Raw genomic sequence first — 22,676 nt, forward strand, 5'->3', positions numbered from 1 at the left:
AAGAGACTTATTTCAGCCATAGGTGGAAATGGACACACATGGACTGAGATTAAAGGGATTGAAAAGCTGTTCCATACAAATGGAAATCAAAGGAAAGCTTGCATTGTTAGATCACACACAAAAAAAAAAATTAAGACAGACTGCAGTAAAAGACAAGGTCGTTTTATAATAAGGAGTTAATCCAAAAAGAGAATAACATTTATAAATAATTATGCACTCAATATAGGAGAACCTAATTGTTTCTTTTAAAGATTTATTTATTTATACATAATCCTCTGGTGAGAGGATTCACCAGAGACAGAGCAGGGAGCAGAACAGGCAGAATAAGTGAAATACACTGCTGTGGGGAGCAGCGGGCAAGACAGGAGGTCTGTGGTGCCATGTGGGTATCTCCCTGCGCTGTAGAGGCTGCGGACAGCTTCAGAGCACTGTGCTCAACCTCCTGCGCCACCAGGGAGACCCTAGCTAACCTAATTATAATAGCAAATATTAACAGACCTAAAAGGAGAAATTAACAGCAATATAATAGTGGAGGACTTCAGTACCCAAATTTGAACAACGGCTAGGTCATTCAGACAGAAAATCAATAAGGAAAATCATTAGATTTAAATGACATTTTTAAACCAGATGGATTTACCAGACATGTACAGAACATTCCATGAAAAAGTAGAAGAATATACATTCTTCTCAAGCACACATAGAAACCTGCTCCAGGATTGATCATATGTTGGGTTTATTATTATTTATTTATTTATTTACATAAGTAATAATAAATTCAAAAAGACTGAAATCTTATCAAGAATCTTTCCTGACTACAATGATCAGAAACTCAGAATTACAAGAAAATTCACAAATATGTTGATATTAAACAACCTGCTACTGAACAGCCAATGTGTCAAATAAATTTTTCAAATAATTAGAGAAAAAGTAAAATGGCTATAAACCATAAAAATCAACAAAATACAGCAAAATCAGTTCTGAGAGGGATGTTCATAGTAATAAATGCCTATTTTTATGAAAGAAAGATTTGGGCCTCCCCGGTGGCACAGCGGTTGAGCGCTGGGTTGCAAAGCTGCCCGCAGTCTCTGTAGCGCCAGTTCGATCCCTGGCTGCTCCCCGGGCACCGGAGGAGGGTCCCACATGGCGCGCAGACCTCTCCTGCCGCCCGCTGCTCCCCTCAGCAGTGTACTTCGGTCCTTCTGCCTGCTCTGCTCCCCGCTCTGGCTCTGGTGAATTCTCTCACCCTCCTGCGCTTCTGACTGTACCCAGTGCTTGTATAAATAAAAACAAATCTTAAAAAAAAAAAAGATTTGAAACAACTATACTTTACATCACAAGGAACATGATAAAGAACAAAGCCCAAAGTTAGTAGAAGGAAGAAAATAATAACAAACAGGGCAAAAATATACACACTTGAGACTTTAAAGACAACAGAAAAAAAAAATAAATGAAACTGAGAATTGGATTTTGAAAAGATAAACAAAATAGACAAACCTTCAGCTAGACTCACCACAAAAAACAAAACCTCAAAATCCTAAATGAAAGTAGAGACACATTATAACTGATACCAAAGAAATAAAAAGCATTATAAGAAACTCCGAATGAAAAATTATAAATCAACCAACTGGACAACCTAGAAGCCATGTATAGATTCCATTCATTCTCTAGCAACATTATAATTACATTTTTCACAGAAATAGGATGAACAATGCTAATATTAATATGGGAATAAAATGACCCCGATTAGCCAAAGCAATCTCAAGAACTACAACAGAAGTAGAGACATCACATTTCCTGATTTCAAACTATATTACAAGCTATAATAATCAAAACAGCATGCTATTAGCATAAAAACATACACATAAACCAATGGAATAGAATAGAAAGTCCAGAAATAATCCTATGCATGCGCTCTATTTGGTTTACAACAGAGAATTCAAGAATATCAAATTTGGTTTACAACAGAGAATTCAAGAATATCCAATGAAAATGGATTATCTCATCAATAAATGATTGGAAAAACAGGATAGTCACATACAAAAAATGAAACTGGATCACTATATTATAGAATATACAAAAAGTAACTCAAAACGGATTAAATATTTGAATGTAGGACTCAAAGCCAGAAAATGCCTAGAAGAAAACATAGGGACTAAACTCTTAGACAGCGATCTTGGCAATGGTATTTTTGGATTTGACACCAAAAGCAAAGGCAACAAAAGCTAAAATAAACAAATTAGGCTAATCAAACTAAAAAGCTTTTGTACCTCAAAGGATACCAAGAAGATGAAAAGGCAATCTACTGAATGGAGAAAAAATATTTTTTCAAATTATATATCTGATAAAGGGTTAATATCCAAAAAATAAAATGCATACAATAGGGGAAAATAATCCAGCAGGGGATCTGAATAGACATTTTTCAAAAGAAGGCATACAAATAGAAAACAACTAGAAAGGTGCTCATCATCACTAATAATTGGGGAAATACACCTATTAGAATAGCTATTATCAAACACACAAGAGAGAAGAGCTGGCCAGGAGTTAGAGAAGAGGTAAGTGTAATGGAAAACATGGAGCATCCCCCCCCCAAAAAAAAAATATATATATATATAATTACCATATGTTCCAGCAATTCCACTTCCAGTTATTTCTCCAGAGGAAATAATATCACTACCTCTGCAAACCCCCCCCCATGTGCATTGCAACATTATTTATAATAGTGTAGACATGGAAACAACCCAGGTGTCCATAGGTCAATACATGGTGTGTGTGAGGACCAGCAAACACGCCATAATATATATACTACCTAATGCATTAAGTAATTTTATACAGCATTTATATATAAACAAAAGCAGCCACCTCAAATCATAATGTAAAACAATAAGTGATGTATCAGTGACCGATAAATCGTATTTTTTTCTGTAAAATAGAAAACAGCAAGAAAGACATGATAAGGTTGGAAACTGGATAAAACAATACGTGACCTACCTCGGTAATATTAAGACAACTAATGGTAGGCAGTTCTACTCCTACACAACTCTTTTGTAAGAGAAAATAATTTGCTTGTACATTAACTTTTTTTATAAAATGGAAATAATTTGCTTGGGTGAAAGGAAGGTCACCAGAGTCTAAGTATTCTTGTGTCTCTTCTGCATAGGCTGCATAGGTTGTGGCTAACGTCACTTTTTCAGCAAGTAGAACGATTATCATCAATTGAATTGAAGAAAGATTAATAAGGCAGGTCTTACATTATTCCTTCAAAAAGCCTAAAACCACGGTGAGGTTTCGGGACTTAAAAGAATATGTTGCCCATAGCAAACCATCTCATTTCGTGTTTTTGCAGATTACACTGAGTCACCTCACTTCTTTTATCTTCTTGCTATATCAGACTACTTTTTTTTTTTTTACCTTTGACGATGGCTTAACTTATTTTGAAACATTCATTTTTAAAATGCTTCACTTTTTGGAACCAACTTTAGAAGCCATGAAGGTTTCGGCGAACAATCCAAAATAGATTTTTACTGTGTTCGTGGGAATCATCTTGGAGTAGAATCAAACTCAAGTGTAAATGGTAAAGAATTTCCATTAAGTCTGAAATCCCTGTAACTGTGCAACATGCTGTTTGAGCAAGCTCTGAATAGGTGACATAGGGATGAGGACTGTGACTGCCTGAGCTCCTGCTGGGCACAGTTGGAATTCAGTAAATAATTTATTGTTGAATGAAATAATTTGGGTTTTTTTGTTTTGTTTTGTGGGGAAGAGACTTAGGTTCACAGGTATTGTTTGAGTCCAGAACACTTCTGGTTACCTACATGTAGCTACATATCAGTGTATGATTCAACAACCCATAAACACTGTTATTCTGCGGGTTTGAGGGTTTTTTTTTTAATATCTTTTAATATCCACAAAGGTTAGGTTTATTAAAAGAAAGGTAGGGAGAGGACGCCTGCACAGACACAAGCGGGCAGAAGGAGCTGGGTTTGATGTTTTAAAAGCGATTCTATCGCGCAGCTATTGCTGTATCAAAATAACCACAAAATTCTTAAGTTACAAATGTCTCATTCATGCATCCGTTTGACTAGAGCTCGGCTAGGCTGACTTCAAGGTGTGGGTTGGGTTCAAGAGTGTTCCAAAAGTCTTTTATCATGCTTGCAGCTGCAGGCTGCCTGGGCCACATGCTTCTTGTGGTATATAAGCACGAGAGGGCATGTTCATCATCCAGGGTCATTACAAGCCTCTGTGTCACATCTGCAACATCTCTTTGGCCAAAGCAGGTCATATGACCAATTGCCAATTCCTGGGCCAAGGAAGCACCTTCCCACCCATCCTCAGTCACTCTTTTCAGTATACACTGGCCGCCTTCTTCCCTAAGTCCTTAAAGATTTTGTTCAACTGCACCTCATCAGTGACGGCTTCCAAGACTCCCTTTTCTAGAGGGTCTTCCTCACTGCACTCACTAACCCTCTTCTCCAATGCTTTCACCATCTGACATACCTCATCATTTATTTGTGTATTTGTTTAGCCTGTGTAGCTCCCTAACAATGTCAGTTCCATGCAAACGGGGACAGGAACTCAAAAAAGCACCTGGCACATAACTGGCTTTTGATAAATATTGAAATGAATAAATTGAGCCTGCTATTTTTAAATTTCTATGATTTTTTTTTTGTTTTACACATTTAAAATATGATCCCGTACTGAATAACCCAATGGGTTACTTTAACTTCAGGTTTCGTTTAACTGTATTAATTTTTCCAGTGTAATGTGACACAGGAAATGTTAGGTATTTTTAGCATTTTTCAGTGTGTTGACTCACTTTTACGAATGCATATGTGTGATAAATCTGGTTTCTGTTCTTAAAAGGAGATTACTCAACCCCAGAGGATTTCTTACATACTGTAAAATCTTAAGGAAAGAATCAAACAGATTCTACTCGTGTACGTGCTACCTAAAACGCAGTAGGCACTCTGGAGAGACACATTCTTCTTAGAACAGCCATGAGTTTTTCATTAAATGACAAGCCATTTTTTCATCTGTACTGGACACTTATTTGAAAAAGTTTACCTGTAAAGATGAACTAGGTTTATACTTGATAATTTGATACTTGAACTAATTCAGGGAGAGGAATGCCAATCACCTCATTGAACTGTACTTTATCACAGTAGAATTGAGTTTCTAGAGCTCCAGTATGATGTAATTAAACTGTCAGAAATATTAACATTGTTGCTCAAGAGTGTCTCAGTGGGTTCTGATTTATTCTGTAAAGCACACTCTCACTACAGCAGACAAGCTGCCATTAAAAATGCCTCGTGTTTTCCTATTCGGCAAAAAAGTGCATCAGTAATGGAACAAAGACATGTAGTCAAACGTGCAGTTGCCAGGATCCTGTTCCTCACGAAAGTATCTCATTCATTCGATCCTCACAAGTAGTAGTAGCTTCAAATCACAGAAAAACAGAAAGTAAAAATGCTGAATTTCATTTTTCTTTTCTAAAAGCATAAATATAAGGTGTGTGTGTGTGTGTGTAGACAGACATAAATGGCAATTCTCCCTTTTCTACCTTGTAGCCTTAGTTCTTCAGCACTTATCTCAAAGAGGTTTCCTATTGTGTATTACCACGGGACTGACAGACCATAGAGTTTTTGTCTGTGTAGGTTCTTAATCCTCCATTTTTATAATGGTCCACCTAGAATCTCATTGCTGCCTTTTTTAAAAAAAGATTTGTATTTTTGTGTGGAAGAACCGGGGTGTAGGCCAGAGGTGCTGGGGGTGAGAGGATTCACTAGAGACAGAGTGGGGAGCAGAACAGGCAGAGCCACTGAAATACACTGCTGAGGGGAGAAGCAGGTTAGACAGGAGAGGTCTGCTGTGTCATGTGGGTTAGCTCCCTGGCCGGGGATCATACTCAGGCCATAGTGGTGATAGCGTTGAGCCGTAACCCCTAGGCTATCAGGGAGGCCCTGATATTTGTTTTAATAGTGAGGATTCCCAAGGAGCCTTTTAGCTTGTGATTTAAAAAAAAAAAAATACAAGGACAAAAACATAGTCAATCAATGCAGGACTATAATCATCGACAAAACCTGAGTAGCACAGACCAAAAGAACTGACATATTTAAGGCATGAAATCTCTGGTCATTTCATTTCATGTCAAATATGAGCCTGAGATTGTCCCTAAGCATATTCAATATTGTTGATTTGCTGAAGCGAGGTCTTGCTTGAGATGGAAGTAACAATGTGCTGGACAAACAGACCTTGAACAGGAGTTATTTTCACAATTAGGAGATTGACAGTGATGAAAAATTTGCTTCAAAGGGCCTTCAAAGTTCAAATTAATTTTGTTTGAATTTAAAAACTTTCTCCCTTACTGTGATGTTCTTTGAAGCATTTTTAACAGATGAATAAGCAAGAGACACAGATCAATAAAACCTATAAGGAATCTCCCATTCCTGAACATCACTCATCCCTAAACTCCTTCCAAACCATCATTTCTCCTCACATAAAAAAAACTTTCAAAAACTAAAAAAGTTTCTCCTTCATAAACCTCCAAGACATCATTATGTAAAGCAGCCCCTTATAACAAAGAGGAACACAACTCCCCAGTAGACCCCACATTGATGTCCTTAAAATATTAATATTTCATTACCTATATAGGTCACATACAACTTTTATTTCTCTCTCCTATACTGGATTTTAAAGATACTTGAATTTTGTTTGTATTTTTGGTTAAATGTCAAAGGAAAGAGTGGGGAAAAATACCTGTGTCTCCACTCCCTTCTTTCCTTCATAAAGTGAATGCAAAATGTCACATTATTTTGTGCTGCAGAAAATTGCTGCCAATGTGCAATACTAGCGATAATTTTTTTGTTGCAAGGAAAAACATCTCATATTTGTTAATGGGTCACAAGACCCTTATGTTGAACTTTATCTTAACTACTCAGTAGAGGTACAGTTTTCTTCTCCAAAGATAAATTCCCGCCTTCCAAGGAATTGTTCCCTAATGCTTAAGCTTGGGGGTTATGCTAATTTTTTATGAACAAGTAAAAATGAATTTATAGATTTTAAAACATGGTCATGGACTTTTCTCTAATTTTGCCTTAAGTGTAATTTGCCATTTTTTTGTGTTTGCTCTTACTAAGGTGAGGAAGATCTTCTCAGTCCTCCCCAGGATGCAAGCACAGGGTTAGAGGAGGTGATGGAGCAACTCAACAACTCCTTTCCTAGTTCCAGAGGTGAGTTCCACCACTAGAAGTAACTCAGACTTACTAGAAGTAAGCCATGCGTCCATGCCTGGCTATTGTATGAGTTTTCCATGTGTAAATAGCACGTGCTGAAAGAATGCCAATTTGGGATTATTCTGAGATGATTTTATTTTTAATGGGTCGTGGAGAATTTTGGATTCAACTACTTGTGCAATCAAGAGACTTCTGGAAATAAGAATACAAACTCCTATTGGTAAAGTACTTTTTACTTGCTTAGCACACCAGTCTGAAGTTAATTATGAGACAGCTTTTACTTAAGAACAAGTATGATGTGACTTCTGCAGACAAGGAAATTAATGCTTACATGGTGCCTTTGCAGGGACTTTACCCATACTACCCGATACAGTAAGGTCTAGAACTTGCCTAGCAATGGTGCTGTTGGGGATTCTGACTTGTAGTCTCAAACCTTTTCTTTTGAAAAATTGTATCCTACCCTCTCATTTAAATATAGGTACAAATAAATCTTGGTCTATAGGTCTGTTCTGTTCTTTGTCACTTCCACAGATGAAATATGCTCCATGTTCTCCAAGGCATAATGTCAGTCACTCCTGCCCAGCACCTTGTATGTTGCCCCTCATACAGAAGCAGCATTTTATTCCACTGAATTTTCCCACTGGCCAATAGGCGCGTCTAATGTCTTGCTTTTTTCAAGGAAGTATTTTACTGCTGTTCATTTCTTGGAGTATTTATTTTGGTTTATTGTCCTGACATCAAAGTCACTGGCCCACCTCCGTTCAGTGAATAAAAAGAACGGCAGCAGTCACCTGTGATCAAATAGCAGGAAAGCAGAAAGAAGCTGAAGAGGGAAAACACCAGGGTTCGTGACCAGTGATTGGCACTCCTAATGGGCTGCCCAGGAGGGTAGGGCGGCAGAAAATCTGGGCTAGAGGGTGTCTGAGTCGCGTGTTTTTCCTATCTTTTTGTTCAGTGTCAGTTAACAATGGCCATTTCCTAAGTATTTGATATACGAGTGAAGGTTGTATGTGCGGTGTGCATTAAAAGCAATAATGTTCTGATAGAGCGTTGCTAAGGAACCGTCAGGGAAAGCTAATTTTAAACGTCTGCATCAGCCATCTTTCTACCTCTGAGCACCTCTGATGTGTTGATTTTAACAGATAAAAATCTCATGTCTTCCACCCCTCCTACACACCCCCCCCCCCACACACACACACCCTCATCCCCATCCGGACTATCTTAGCTGTCACCTCTCCCTGGGTGCCGTAATTCATAATGAGAAGACCACAGGCAGGTGTGACATAAATCAGATGTTTTCACCTTTACCCTGCCAGTTTTTACAAGCACCTACTACGTACCAGTGTGTTAGGATACAGAGGAGACACACCAAGCTCCTTGCCTGCAATGTCTTTATAGTCAATTGGGGATACCAACTTCCAAAGAAGTTCAAATCACTGCACAGTATTATGACTGCAGTAATGGGTATGCCTACAACATGAATAAATCCCAAGAGCACCCTTTTGAGATAAACAGGAAAGGACTGCTCTTGGGCAGAGCAAGTCTTCTTCGAAATCATGGCTACTGGTGGGGCCAGGACTTTGGTCCCCCACATCTAACGCACATTGACCCCAAGCTTTCTCTTAAAGGTCATAAACACTGTTTTCCGTCCCAGCCCAGTGAACTGAAAACCTGTTTACCTTCTCTGTGGGAAGCTAGTAGCTGCTTTGTTGGAGTCCACATGTATGTAGCTAGAGTCTTAACAGAAAAAGGGCTACCCCTCAGCCTAACCTTCTGAGACCCCCATTTTACTAGATCTCTCTCTCGTCCACTTTATCTTTAAGGTGAAACCCTTTGCACCCTCTTCCAGCATACCCCCTTTAAGAGTCCTTGAAGCTAGGTACACATGGATGTGGGTGCAGCCGCCTAGAAAACTAAAAATATACCTCCTCTGATATGGTACTTGGCAGCATCTCTGTTATATTGACTGGATGATGTTGATTAACTTCATGGAAACCCTCTTCAGGCTGCCTGGATAGTGCCTACTAAATTAGTGCTTATGGAAGCATATCATCCTGTAAGTGCCAATTTGAGCTCTCAAATACAGAGTAAGGAGGCTTTGTCTGATACCAAGCCCATTTAACTAAGCCCCTACTTACTCAAGAGGACCCTGGTGGCTTGAGAGAATTAATTCATTTTCCTGGAGAAAATACAAATAGACAAACAAAAAACGCAAGAAGAGAATAAATAAGGTGTTAGAAGATTTGGTTCATCTTTGTGTGTAGCCATAGGGCCTTGTTTTTTGGTGGTTTGGGTTTTTTTTTTTTTTTTTTGGTTGCTTTTTTATTTTTTGCTACTTTCTGCCAAATTGGGCCTTATTATAGGCCTTTTACAATTCAGTTTCCAATTCCAATGTGTGGGGTTTTTTTTCCCCACACTCGGCAATTCTCAGACACCAGCTGTATGTCCTACAATTCAACACAATTCTGACACTGTCTATCCTGCGATAGTACCAGATCCCACAGGTTAAGGGCTCTCAGTCCCCCAAGATCTCCCACACCCCACTCCCACTTCAGATACCAGTAACAAGTCCACATTGTCACCTAGGTGTGACGGAACGGCTATAGATTAGAGGTTCCCAAGACTCCCTTTCTTGGGTTCTATTAATTTGCTAAAGCGGCCCACAAAGCTCAGAGAAGTATTTACTTATTAGCTTACTAGTTTATTAGAAAAGGGCAAAATTCCAGAGCAACCAGAAGGAAAAGATGCATCAGGCAAGAAAGATGGGGAAGAAGCACATGGCTTTGCCCTGGTGTACCATTCTTCTCTCCCCAAATCTCTACGTGTTCACCAACCTGCAACCTCTTTGAACCCCAACCTTTTGGGTGTTTATGGAAGCTCCATTATATAGGCAAGCTTATTAAAATCACTGGCTATCAGCCCTTAAACTCAACCTCCAGCCCCTGGCCCCACACTGGAGACCCAACTCTCTAATCACTTGGCTGGTTCCCCTGGTAACCAGCCCTTAGGGGAGGTGTAACAGTCACCTCATTAACATAACAAAAGCCACCTTGATGTTTCTTGTCTCTGGAAATTCCTAGGTTTTAGTAGCTCTGTGCTAGGAATGGGGATGAAGACCACATTATTATAAATTATAGTGTCATACCTTTTGCTCCCCAAATTCAAATAGATAAAATGTCTCATTATAAAAATAGGCTAATTACCAATGCACTCTAAAAATGTTTCTTGGATGCTTTATGATCAAAAGTGTCTTTTGGAAAGAATGGAGAATGAAAATACACACACATTAGGGTTTACTTGGAACATCTTACTATTTCAGTAGGAATTTTAGGTTGATAATAAGCAGGAAATGTTGAGTACCTTAACAACTCAGATGGAAGCGTCTTAAAAGGTCATATGACATACAACGTCTCTCAAGCTTTTTTGACCACCATCCATAGTAAGATTATCATTTTACATCTTTAACTGGGTAAGGATAGAAAATAAATGTATACACACATACATATACCTATCATACATAGCACACATATAGGTATATATAAGTACATGTGACTACATGTACAAAGATCAGAACCAAAAGTTTCATGAAATAGTGTCCACATTATATATAATTCACGTTGTTTGTTTTTTTTTAAACACAAGCTCCTTATTGCAAAAATACTGACCTACGAATCTCAGGTTTTCTTATCTTTTTTAAAAATGGAAATTTCTGCCAAGACCTTACTAATGCCTTAGAGGACACTGCACTTTTAATCTCAGTCTACCATCGATGTTCCCTTTGTTGTGTACAAAAAATGACGTTCAGGGTTGCTCCAGCTGTTTTAGACAGCTGTTTGAGTAACTCAAAACAGATGTCAGAGCTAGAGGTCTGACATTTAGTGGAAATATGCAATTAAATACCACCTCATGGTTTACTTAAGCCTGCTAGATAATTGCCCACAGAGGAAAAGATTTAAAAAAAATTACTTTGTTCATAAATATGAACTATATAGATAGGGGAGTTATTGTGTACATTAAATTTACAACTTTTTTTGTTACCCTTTGCCACAGGTATGACTACAATTCAAATCTTAAAGGGTCAGATAATCTCTGTCTTTTGTTTTCACTAAAAGTACCTGCAAGTCCAAAGAAAGAAGTTAAGTGCCTTGTTCATGACCATTCAGCAAGCTAAATTAGGGTTCTGATCTGATCTTGATGGCCTTGCTAAACTGCTACCCAAATTAATAAGGAGGCTGTGTGTTTCTCCATTTACTGATAAACTGATGGCCAACACTGTCTATATAATAGGCAATAAAAAAGTACAGGAGTCAAGGCGTGGACGTGTGCTCATTTAACTTTGTGATGATATCTTTGCTGATTAACTCTAGATACGGTTGTGCACAGCCACTTGGGGGATTTGAGAGGCTCTTGTATATTAAACACTGGACATTAGCCAGTTTCCAGCTCATCTACTTGGTCATCTATAACCTGCCCCTGTCTCTAAGTATAGGTAGAAATTGATTTCTACTGTAATAAAAATCATTATCTGCTATAAGGTACTTTCTAAATCTCCATTATTCCTGAGAACACTACATGGGTAGAAAGAACAATAAACAATTTAAAAATAAACCCTGTAGGTGATTTGTCCGTTCGTCCCTGATCATTTAGAAGTCTAACAAAGGTATTTTTACATGCATGTGCATTAATGGAAGAAATGGTTCCCTAGTTGGTGGTATGGTATTAGGCTCTGTCAAAATGAGGTGCCACTCTATATAGGTTAATGAATGCCAGGATCCATGATAATGAGAGGATCCAAGATCCTATTAGTGCAATAAGACAATTCAGAGAGCAGTTAGCAGGCTATGCCAGTATTTCTGTCGCCTGTATCCTCTCTTAACCTGCTGACCTGTGCTACATTATTTTTATCTCCAATAGCCCATGCTATCCTCTGCCCCTCAAACTCCTTCCTCCCAAACAATCCCATCTACATTCTGTTAAATGTCTCTAAATTACCAACCCAACAGCTCTGCAATACCTGCCATGTTTTAAAATTCAAGTCTTGTCTGTGATTCTTTTACGGAACAGCAACACGGAGTAATAATGAAGAACAAAAGCAGATGGAAGCATCATGTGCCCCCTTTCAAACACCATTCTCTTTCCTCTATGCTCCCATAAAGGATTTGAACATTTATTACTTTACCCCAGTGGCTAGCAAGCTACAGTTCACAGGCCAAATTTGGCCCACTACAAGTTTTTATGAATAAAGTTTTATTGGGACACAGCCTCACCCTTTCATTTACATGTGGGGTATGGTTGTTTCCCACTGTCAAGGCAGAGTCGTGGCAGAGTGGAATAATTACTGCAGAGACTGTGTGGCTTGCAAAGCCAAAATATTTAGTCTCTTTACAGAGAAAATTTGCCAATCCTGGCTTTACACTATGATTGAACATTCTAGTTCATACGTGTGTGTGTGTATGTGTGTGTGTGTAGTCAGACTTTAGTGCCAATCACCTTACAATTCATGCAACTGTGCTTTGAATTGATTTATGTATTATAACCTTGTTCACCAAAGCTCCTGCATGTTTCAATATTTAAAGGTTAGCCATTTGAATCATCTTTCACTTGTAATGAAACAGAAATCTTTAAAAAAGGGACTTCCTTAACTTTTTCAAACAGTCAGTGAACTGAGATAAAGAAGCTGAACGGTACCCAAAACAGTAACCTCCTGTGATTCTCAGTTTGAAATAATGAACTACAATCAATCATCTGAAGTTCGTACACCCAAAGGAAACTTCATTTCTCCAGACCTGAACAAGCCCTTTATTTAAAGACTAAGACTCCCCCAGCACACTTCCTTTTAATCTTGATTCATTTCCTGACAACATACCACATTGCCAGATGGATACTCTGTGTGAAGGTCTTAGGAAACTCAATTGCAAAGAATGGACTTATAAAGTAAAACTTTTATCTAGTATTTTTATTTCATTTTTTTAGTGTTGCAACCAACTACCTCTGTTTTCTCAGTATACAGCTATTCCTGATGCAGTAGAATACACGAAAGTTTCTTTAACACACAAAGGACCTTCCTTTTATACCATACGAATGAGCACACTGGAGCCTAAGTGATAAGGGAGGAGTTTGAAAGAGATTAGGGTACATGGCACTGCGAGCCCCATTCTACATAAAATACAGTTTCTGAAGAAATACCTGATGCATAAACCCACATCATTTGCCGCATATTCAGTTGATATTGATCTCTGAAGATGGTTTGGTGTAAAAATTAGGATATACAACCTTCATCATTATAGGAATCATGATTACATTCTGAAACTGGATCACACTAACAACACCATCCTTCCTAAAGTTCTGAAGTCTTAAAAGTAGGCCAAAGAAAACAATCCGGAACAAGTTACCAGTTCTTGGCATCCCAGGGAAAGGGTAGAAAGCGAGGCCAAATTGCCTAAAACCCAGAAGGACCCTTGACCGTGGCCTACCCATTACCTTACTAATTCAGTCCAGTCAGCATGTACCAAGTACCCTTAGAGTCGAGGTACATACAGGGACAAGCGTTAGGGAGCCAGAAGTGGGACCTGCCCTCAAGGAGCTCACCCTCTTATCGGGGAATTAAAAGAAATGGGTCAGTAATTCACACTGGAATTCCTTAAGCCATCAAGAATGAAATGATATTCTCCCTTCCCTTCCCTGTGGTGTAGGCCAACCACCAGTAATGCCCACAACCGAGGAGCCAACACCTATTTTTCTGTCTCTTCCCTGATTTCAGGAGTACCGTGAAGATCTTGACTATACTTCCATGGTCAAGCATGCAGTTGTCTTAACTTCTAAGAAATCTCTGACTCACTTGGGAAAATTTAGAAGGAAGGAAAAGGGGAAGTGGGGGTGGGGGAGGAGAGGAAGGGTCATATTTAGAAGGCCTTTAAATGGATACTGGGAGTTTGGAACACTAAACATTCAAAAGATATCTATTGGCATCCAGACCTCATTCTACACTGGTAGTTCTCAGACAGTTTCAGAGAGTTTTAGGGGAGAGAAATACTGGACAGGATCTCTCACAGCTCTGATTTTATCCACTCTAAACACTGGACTTACGTGTAGGATTTCGTTTTAGGAAATGTCCCATGGCTAAAGTCAAACAGTAAAAACCAATGTTTCATTTTGAAGACCCTGGAGATGAAAGAAAATGACGTGCCCCAGACATTCTAGATATGGCCAGAGGCCTCTAAATTTCTGTCCAGTTACAAATATCATAGAAAACTTTCTCATCAGAACCTGCTTTTCAAAAATGAACAAATTCCTACAGATTCTGTAAACAAACAAGGCCAGCGGCCCATTAGCCATTGACCCTCAAGGCCCCTGATCGCTGTCAAACCTGAGGAGAAGTTAAAGGCTCATGCTTGGATCTGACTCTGGCTTGTCCCTTGCTGGGGCGTAACTTCCTTCCCGCTTTTTATTGTTTTCTCAGATGCCCCTCCCTAATTCCATCATGGGCTTGCTCAGCTTCAGTCAGAGAACAAATCCACCCCAGAGGCTGGAGTTTAGCCTCTGCAGAGTGGTCAGCCTTGTATTTGGGGTACCAAGTGTTGGCACACAAAATCAGCTCCTGTTTAGGTTTCTGTGTGTTGCTTGTCCAGTTAAGAGTGAAGGGAGTCTGAGATTTGGGGACCTTCGGCTTGATATTTGACAATTCCCCTAAAAACAGTGCTCAATTTGTCAGATTTCTGTGCTGTGCCATAGAAATGAACTCTACGGATTCCATAAGTGATGTCTCCTGGATCGTGTTATCTGTTTACATTGATTTTAAGTGTATGTAAAAGTTATTTGACTGGATGTATCCTTGGGGTTTTGGTTGGGGTGGGGGGAGTGGTTTTCAGAAGGGACTTAATGAAGTGTCATCTCAACACTTATTTGGTAAAGAAGCAAATTGTTATGAAACTGTATATTTATGCATGGTATTTCTTTCCTTTCTGATATATCTACCTCTTCCTCTCTCTATCATTAAAGGAAGAAATCCCCCTGGAAAGCCAATGAGAGAGGTTAGTGAGATTCAGGCTCACAGCCATGGCTTCTGTCTGTCTCATCCGCTTTCTATGTTTGGTGTTTGTGTAAGGATTGTGTGCGTGCACGCGCATGTATGTATTACACACGCCATCACGTCAGGACAGTAGTCATCTCTCTGCTTACAGCTCCCGAGACACGTTCAAATGTCCACTGCCATTGTCATCACCATGACAACAGGGCCAGAGATGGGGGAACAGGAATCTCTTTGAAATGGCAACCCTTAGTAGTCCCTACTTTGCAATCTTGCGGGCCATCCTCTGTTGCCATTTGCAACACAAATACAATCTTCAATACAAATTTAGCTTGAATATAGCTGAGAAGTCATAAAACTTCCTTCTACTTCTAGGACCCTAGTCTTTTCTGCCAGTGCCCTTGATTTTTATTCTTCTGGGATGACTTCATTTGGTTTTGTTCCCTAACCCCGTCCTTACATTATTTCTTACCCACTAAGTGCCAAGTTCTAGTCTAAGCACTTGCCATCTTTTTTCACTATGCTATCTTCATGATAAACCTATGAGGTAGGTACACTTATTAGCCCATTTCACAGATAAGGAAACTGAATCAATGAGCCGGTAAGCAGTATGACCAAGGTGACAAAGCCAGGTCAGAATCCAGGCAGTCTAGGTCCAGAGCCATGCTCTCTACCCACTCTACTCTTGGCTCTACCATCACATTAGAAAATGGTGTTTGAAAGGCTTGTCATCTCAGCTTGCCTCTAGAGAATAATGTTTTTGTATTTTGTGTTTTTGTTGTTTTTTTTTTTGTTGTTGTTTTGTTTTGGCCTTTGGAACCAGATAGAACAATAACCAATTAGGGCAAAAAAATTGAATGCTGGAATTTTGAGTGTCTTTCTAAAAAAGACTATTTATGGACTGAAAGGTAGTATACAGCATGACCACTGAATGTAGTTCAGTGGGATTTTACAGTGCAAGCTGCTTCATGCTCCTGTTCTACCAGAAATTGTATTTTCACACTGGTTCACCCAATCCAATGACTATTGCATGACAAAGAGTTGTAAAATAGCCCAACTGAAACAAGATTATCCTCACTAACAGTTTAGTGTGAAGGCCCAGAGAAGGAAAGCGCTTCCTTGGATGGCAACAGCATGTACTAGTCTGGGAGATGGGTTGGATGGATGGAGACTCCTCACATAAGAGTGCTCTGGATCCTGAGCAACAGGACAGACAGGAGTAGCCACTAATCCATTTAAACATAAGTCGGCATCGTATTAGAAATCCTGCCAACGCCATGCCACACAAGTCTAATAAGTTTGATGCTCCTTCGGTGTGCCTACACTAGTGCTCCCTTCTGAGATCTGGGGCAGTAAGACCACAAGAAGGGAGTTGTAGGCTGGGAGGAGAAAGTAATGAAACTTGAATCGGTGAAGCACTGAATGCTCCTGCCGGTTTGCCTGGCTCATGTAATCTTACATGAGATTTCTTGGGTTCATTCTTACGGTAAGTGGCCCTTAAAATTTATTCTAACTTGTTGCAGAAAGTTGTACCATAATTTTGACCACCCCAAACAGATTTCTCTTATGCACGATTTTACAAAAGGCCAGCAAATGTAATTGAAGTCACATAGGCATTTGGAAACTTTACTACCTGCAGCGTATTATAGTCAGATAAGTTGCCAGAAAGCCAGAAAAATCAAAACAATCATGATTTTTTTTAATGCTTTGAAAATACCCCAAATGTCAGTAGACCTGATTTTTTTTTTTTTTTTTTTTTAAGATTATAGAGCAGAAAAGATAAGCAAATTTCACTGCAGTTGTTCTGGCTTTGCTCTGGCCAATTGAATGCTAACCATTTATTTGGGAATTGTATTTTTAAAAAATAGAGTGCCAGATTGCTATTGAGGTCTTGGCGCTCTGCCGGAAAGTCTCAGTTCCGATCACTGCGGAAAACAACTCCCTCAGGCAGCGGTGGTGTGTGAGACTAACAGTGTTGCAGTTAGCGCCAACTTGGAAAAACACACAAGTGCCCTAATGTTCCACGCATGGTGCCTTTGTGTTCAACAATCCTTGCTTAAGAATGGATTAAATTAATACTTTCTATAGACTTTTATTTTTGTGTCAACTTGTGCCTGAAGCCTGGTTGCAAATGCCTGCACCTTACCCGCTTTTCCAGTGCCTCTTGTGCTCATACTATGAGATTTTAATTTTGACTTTAGACAAATCTGCCAGGTAAAACGAATGGCCTCACTCATTCGCTGCCTTACACACATGGACAATAGGACCAGGATCCAAATTGTTTTCCAGAGCCGCATTCCTGTACAATTTTATGCCTCCCATCGATTGTGGTACCATTATCTGGGGCAGTATTTTGAGGTTTTTCTTTTTTTTTCTTTTTTTTTTTTTTTGGCTCTAATGTAAACCTCTATAAAAAAATTAGAATCTTTATTTGGATGAAACATATCTGTAAATAAAGTGACCAAGGCCTACTACAGACAGGGTGAGATAGATGACTTTAGCAATGTGTGACCACGAGGTCACTGAAGAACATTCACCAGCCTACACAGGTTAAGGGCCACCTAATATTTTGTGGAAAGGTATGTGGTATGTTAAGAATAATGAAGCCCAATTTTCCCTGGTAACTTTTTAAATAGCAAATACCCCTAAAACTCCTGCCTCTCGAAAAACTCGAGAATTTTCCTTCTAGGTAGTAACTGAACACCATGTCAAGGAACACTTGGCTCTACAAGCTGTAAATGCACTCAGTTGTCTTTATAGCTTTGAACTGCAGTCCACACCCCCTAGCGCACACACTAAAAAAGGCGCTTTCTGATCATAATCAACAAGTCACCGGGGAACAAGTGAGTTCTTCCTCATTTGGTTTATGTTTCAGAATACATTTTCTGGCTACCAGGTGGACTATATTATAGTCAGATGTGGGCATAAAAAGAAGTTTGGATTATATTCAGATATCAAGTTGTAAGGGTCTTTGGTTTGGTTTTTACTGGCTTTCATTAATAGCGGTTCAGATTGCAAGCAATTAAAATGTTGCAGTTCGTCCACGAGGAACTGTGCTGATTCGCCGGGTCACTGGGCAGTCGGAAAGAGAGTCAAGGGAAGCTCTCTAACCCGGTGGCATCAGTTATAGATTTGTGCTTCCAGGAGCAGCAAAGGATCCCCCTAGGTCCCCCTGTGGTTTTTATGGTTTAAAAAAGCCAGCGGATTCCAGTTATTCACTGAAAGGTGCCAAACTATCGCCCACTCTGCACTGAATAGTACATATGTTTTTAAACCAAGTTTTTGTATTTGCAGTCTCAACCAAAATCCAAGTGATTTTTAAAAACCAGTTCGTTCTCACTGGACGTCTTTGCGCTAGGAAAACAAGATTTACAAACTTGATATCAATATAAAAACTGAAAGACATTAAACTTTAAAGAAGTCTCAACCTCATCTGGTGCCATCACGACTTAAGTGCCTGCCTATGAGCCTTCCATTTATTCAAAAATAATCTGTCTCTTGGAATAAATATTAGAACAGAAATACCTGCCCTAGCCTGTCTTTTATTTCTGGAGGGATTGTTAGCAGTCATTGGGGGAATTTGTACAGTGGATGCATGGCAAGGTAATAATAGCCTAGCAAAGCTAGTTCCAGAGGCAGCACTTAAATCATGCGATGATTGACTAACATCCAAGAATTAAAATTAGCCATATAAAAATAGGGGGCATACATGAAGAAGTCAAGTCTTAAAGTATGTCTCAGGTGATCTTGCTCTAGATCTGATTTTTCCAGTGTACCCAGGGACATGGCACTGCTTTTAAGCTCCATGCTGGGGGATTAATGCTAGGCCATGTCCCATTATTATTCAGAGGCTATCCTGATACTTAACCCTCCTTTAGAAGACCAAAATGGATTCACAGGACACCCAGCTCCATGCTATACATGCGGGTCATATTATAATTAGGCTCTAGAGTAATTTAGAATGAAAAGTGATTTTTATTCCAAAGCTTCCTAATTCAAATGTTAATAGTGTGCAAAAAGGTCAATTCAAGAGTTTATTTTTCAATCCAAGTAAAAGCAGAGAGAAAATAGTGGCCTCCATCACAGCCTGAGAGTGAGCCAATAGCGGGAGACAGCCTTAGAATCAAGATTTCATGTTGTAGTGATGCTGATGGCCGTCAAGGGGTGGTGATGGGTAGGAGGCTGGTGGTGGCTTGACAGGCTGGTGGTGTTATGCACTTTATTACAAGTTCATAGTAAATCATTTCCCCCAGCAAGATGGATGGGTGGCATCCCAGCATGAAATCTTCCTATTATGATAGGAGTCTTGTGCTTATCCATGGAATCCTTTAGAAGAATTTTATATTGAGAACGTAAGTGCAGTCTTGAACATTTTCCACTTAAATGACACCAGCTGCCTCTTCCAATAGTATGCTGATACTAACAGTGTGGACTAGCTTCATTAACAAGGCTTTGCTTCTTCCTGGATACTGGTGAAAATTCAAACCCTGCCGCGTGTACCATCGATGCAGCTTCTGTGTTGTCTCCACCTAGAAATGGGAAGCAGTTTTCCCAAAATGGCAACGAGGAGGGTGATGACGTCCGCACCTTGTGTAAAGTCTGTCCTTCTCTTTGTTTTCCAGGACACAATGTAGGAAGCCTTTTCCACATGGCAGATGATTTGGGCAGAGCGATGGAGTCCTTAGTTTCAGTCATGACAGATGAAGAAGGGGCAGAATAAATGTTTTACAACTCCTGATTCCCGCATGGTTTTTATAATATTCATACAACAAAGAGGATTAGACAGTAAGAGTTTACAAGAAAAAAAAATCTATATTTTTGTGAAGGGTAGTGGTACTATACTGTAGATTTCAGTAGTTTCTAAGTCTGTTATTGTTTTGTTAACAATGGCAGGTTTTACACGTCTATGCAACTGTACAAAAAAGTTATAAGAAAACTACATGTAAAATCTTGATAGCTAAATAACTTGCCATTTCTTTATATGGAACGCATTTTGGGTTGTTTAAAAATTTCTAACAGTTATAAAGAAAGATTGTAAACTAAAGTGTGCTTTATAAAAAAAAAAAAGTTGTTTATAAAAACCCCTAAAAACAAACATACGTGCACACACACACACACACACACACAAACACCCAAACTTTGAGGCAGTGCATTGTTTTGCATCCTTTTAGCGTGATATTCATATGAAATTCATGACTTCTTTTTCTTCCCTCGCCTACTAAAGATAGGACTTCCTCTAACACCGCCAAAATGACTACTTCATATTGCTCCTTTTGGAATTGTTGACTGAGTGGGACTAGCTGTGGGTTTTCATTTTCTCCATCTATATGTCTAGAAGTATGTAAATACTATGGGCATATCGATCAATTTTTAGAGACGTTTTAAAACTCTTGTTCAGATGTTTCTGCCACTTCCTGCTGAAAAGAAATTGCTTCTGGTCATCCAGGCTTACCTGCTTGGTCTTGAATTTTCCCTGGAGCCTGAAGCCAGAAGGAAATTATCACACTAAAACACTGTCTAGGGCTCCAGATGTTTCTCATTTTAAACGTTCCACTGACAACTAGAATATTGAATTTTTTTAAGGAGCATATGAATGAATACACAGGACTTATTATGTCAAAGTAGTCTGTTGGTTGATCTATTCCACTTCCTGCTGCTGGCAATGCCACGATTTAGATTGAATGATGCTTCAGTGCAAGTCAGAGCATCATAAGACATTTTTAACTCCCAGACTCTGGACTGTAGGAGGATTAGGGCTGCAAGCCTGCGAGTTCCCCGCCCATCCCTGTGAGGGAGTGGGCCACTCTTGAAGTAAAAAAATTGGATGCATGTTCATAACCATACACAGAGTATACCAAAATTATTCCTTCCTCCTTCTCACAGTCAAACAGCAGTGGGTGTTTGGGTTTTTCTTTTGTCTTTTTTTTTTTTTTTTAAAGATTTTTTTCCCCATTGCAAAGGGGTTTCGATGCCAAGAGACACAATTTAAAACCACCGTTGGGAAAAAGTGTGAGACAAATAGCCCCATCACATCGTGATACTGTTAAACATCAACCCAGAAGCCCAGGAACTGTGTGTCCCTTCTTTGAAATTTCTCTACCAATAAGTCCACACAGGTTTGTAAGTGGGAACGCAAATTGGTTCAAATGTTCCAAAGGGTACTCCAAACCCACTTTGGTGGATCAGGCAGGTTAAATATATTAACAAACAAAAAATGATCAAAAGAGGAGAAAAACTCAAGAGGAAAAGCTAAGGACGGCTAGGAAAAAGCTTTACTCTTTTACTTCATCTTATTAGTCTTTGATTTTTTTGGAATCACTCATATAGCAGAAATCACCGTGTGACCTATTATTTTACAAATCTGTTACCTCTTACATCAAGTGTAATTAACTTTTGGAAAGTGGGTTTTGTCCATTATTTGATTAATGATAATTAACATTAAACATGGCTTCTCATGCTATTTCTACCTCACTTTGGTTTTGGGGTGTTCCTAATAATTGTGCACACCTGATTTCACAGCTTCACCACTTGTCCATCATGTGAACATTTTTCTCCATTTTCATTTTCCTTTATAATTTCCAAAAGAAAACCCAAAGCTCTAAGGTAACCATTATATATGATTTGGTTTTAGTCGTGCATTTTTTTTCTTTATGTGACACTGGACTTTTACCCAAGGAATTTTTTTTTAACCACAATTTAAAACAAGGGGTTATTTTACTTCCTACTAAGTTTAAGTTTTCATTCTAAAATCAGAAGTAGAGTGCATAATTTTCTTTCAATCTTTTTGTTTTGTTTTATCTTTTAGATATTAGTTCAGGAGTGAGTCTGTCAAAATATTTGAATAAAACTGAGAGCTTTATTGCTACATTTTAAGCATAATTTGGACATTCTTTCGTGTTCTTTATAACCACCGAGTATTAAACTATAAATCATAATCAATGTAACTGAAGCATAAACATCACATGGCATGTTATGTCATTGTTTTCAGGTACTGGGTTCTTACTTGAGTATCATAATATATTGTGTTTTAACACCAACACTGTAACATTTACTAATTATTTTTTTAAACTTCAGTTTTACTGCATTTTCACAACATATCAGACTTCACCAAATATATGCCTTACTATTGTATTATATTACTGCTTTACTGTGTATCTCAATAAAGCACGCAGTTATGTTACAAAAATGTGTGGGTTGGACTGTAGTACTTTGTTTCATTTTAATTTACTTATTTAATTCTTAAACAGATAATACATTCCTATGGTTGAGAATGAAAAATCGAGGAAGATAAAAAGTGAAAAAAAGACCCTAGCCACTCTATTACCACATCTTCCTCACCGCCATGAGTAAATACTCATTTCTGAAGTATCCTTCCAAAGAATTATTTTATAAGCGATTACAAGCACGCGCCTACTTTTTCC

At 38.8% G+C, this 22,676-nt stretch overlaps 1 protein-coding gene across 1 annotated transcript in view; it reads left to right on the forward strand.

Moving 5' to 3' along the window:
• The window catches only part of DMD (dystrophin), a 1,988,221-nt gene extending 1,965,789 nt beyond the window's left edge, over positions 1 to 22,432 (forward strand). The window contains 3 exon segments of the mRNA XM_054695791.1: positions 7,134 to 7,226; positions 15,228 to 15,259; positions 19,878 to 22,432. Coding sequence (XP_054551766.1) covers positions 7,134 to 7,226; positions 15,228 to 15,259; positions 19,878 to 19,889 — 137 coding nt within the window. The 3' untranslated portion in view covers positions 19,890 to 22,432.
• The last annotated feature ends 244 nt before the right edge of the window (positions 22,433 to 22,676 follow it).

The sequence above is a fragment of the Talpa occidentalis genome, unplaced genomic scaffold (assembly GCF_014898055.3).
Source record: "Talpa occidentalis isolate TD23 unplaced genomic scaffold, MPIMG_talOcc4v2.1 talOcc4.15, whole genome shotgun sequence".
Classification (NCBI taxonomy): domain Eukaryota; kingdom Metazoa; phylum Chordata; class Mammalia; order Eulipotyphla; family Talpidae; genus Talpa; species Talpa occidentalis.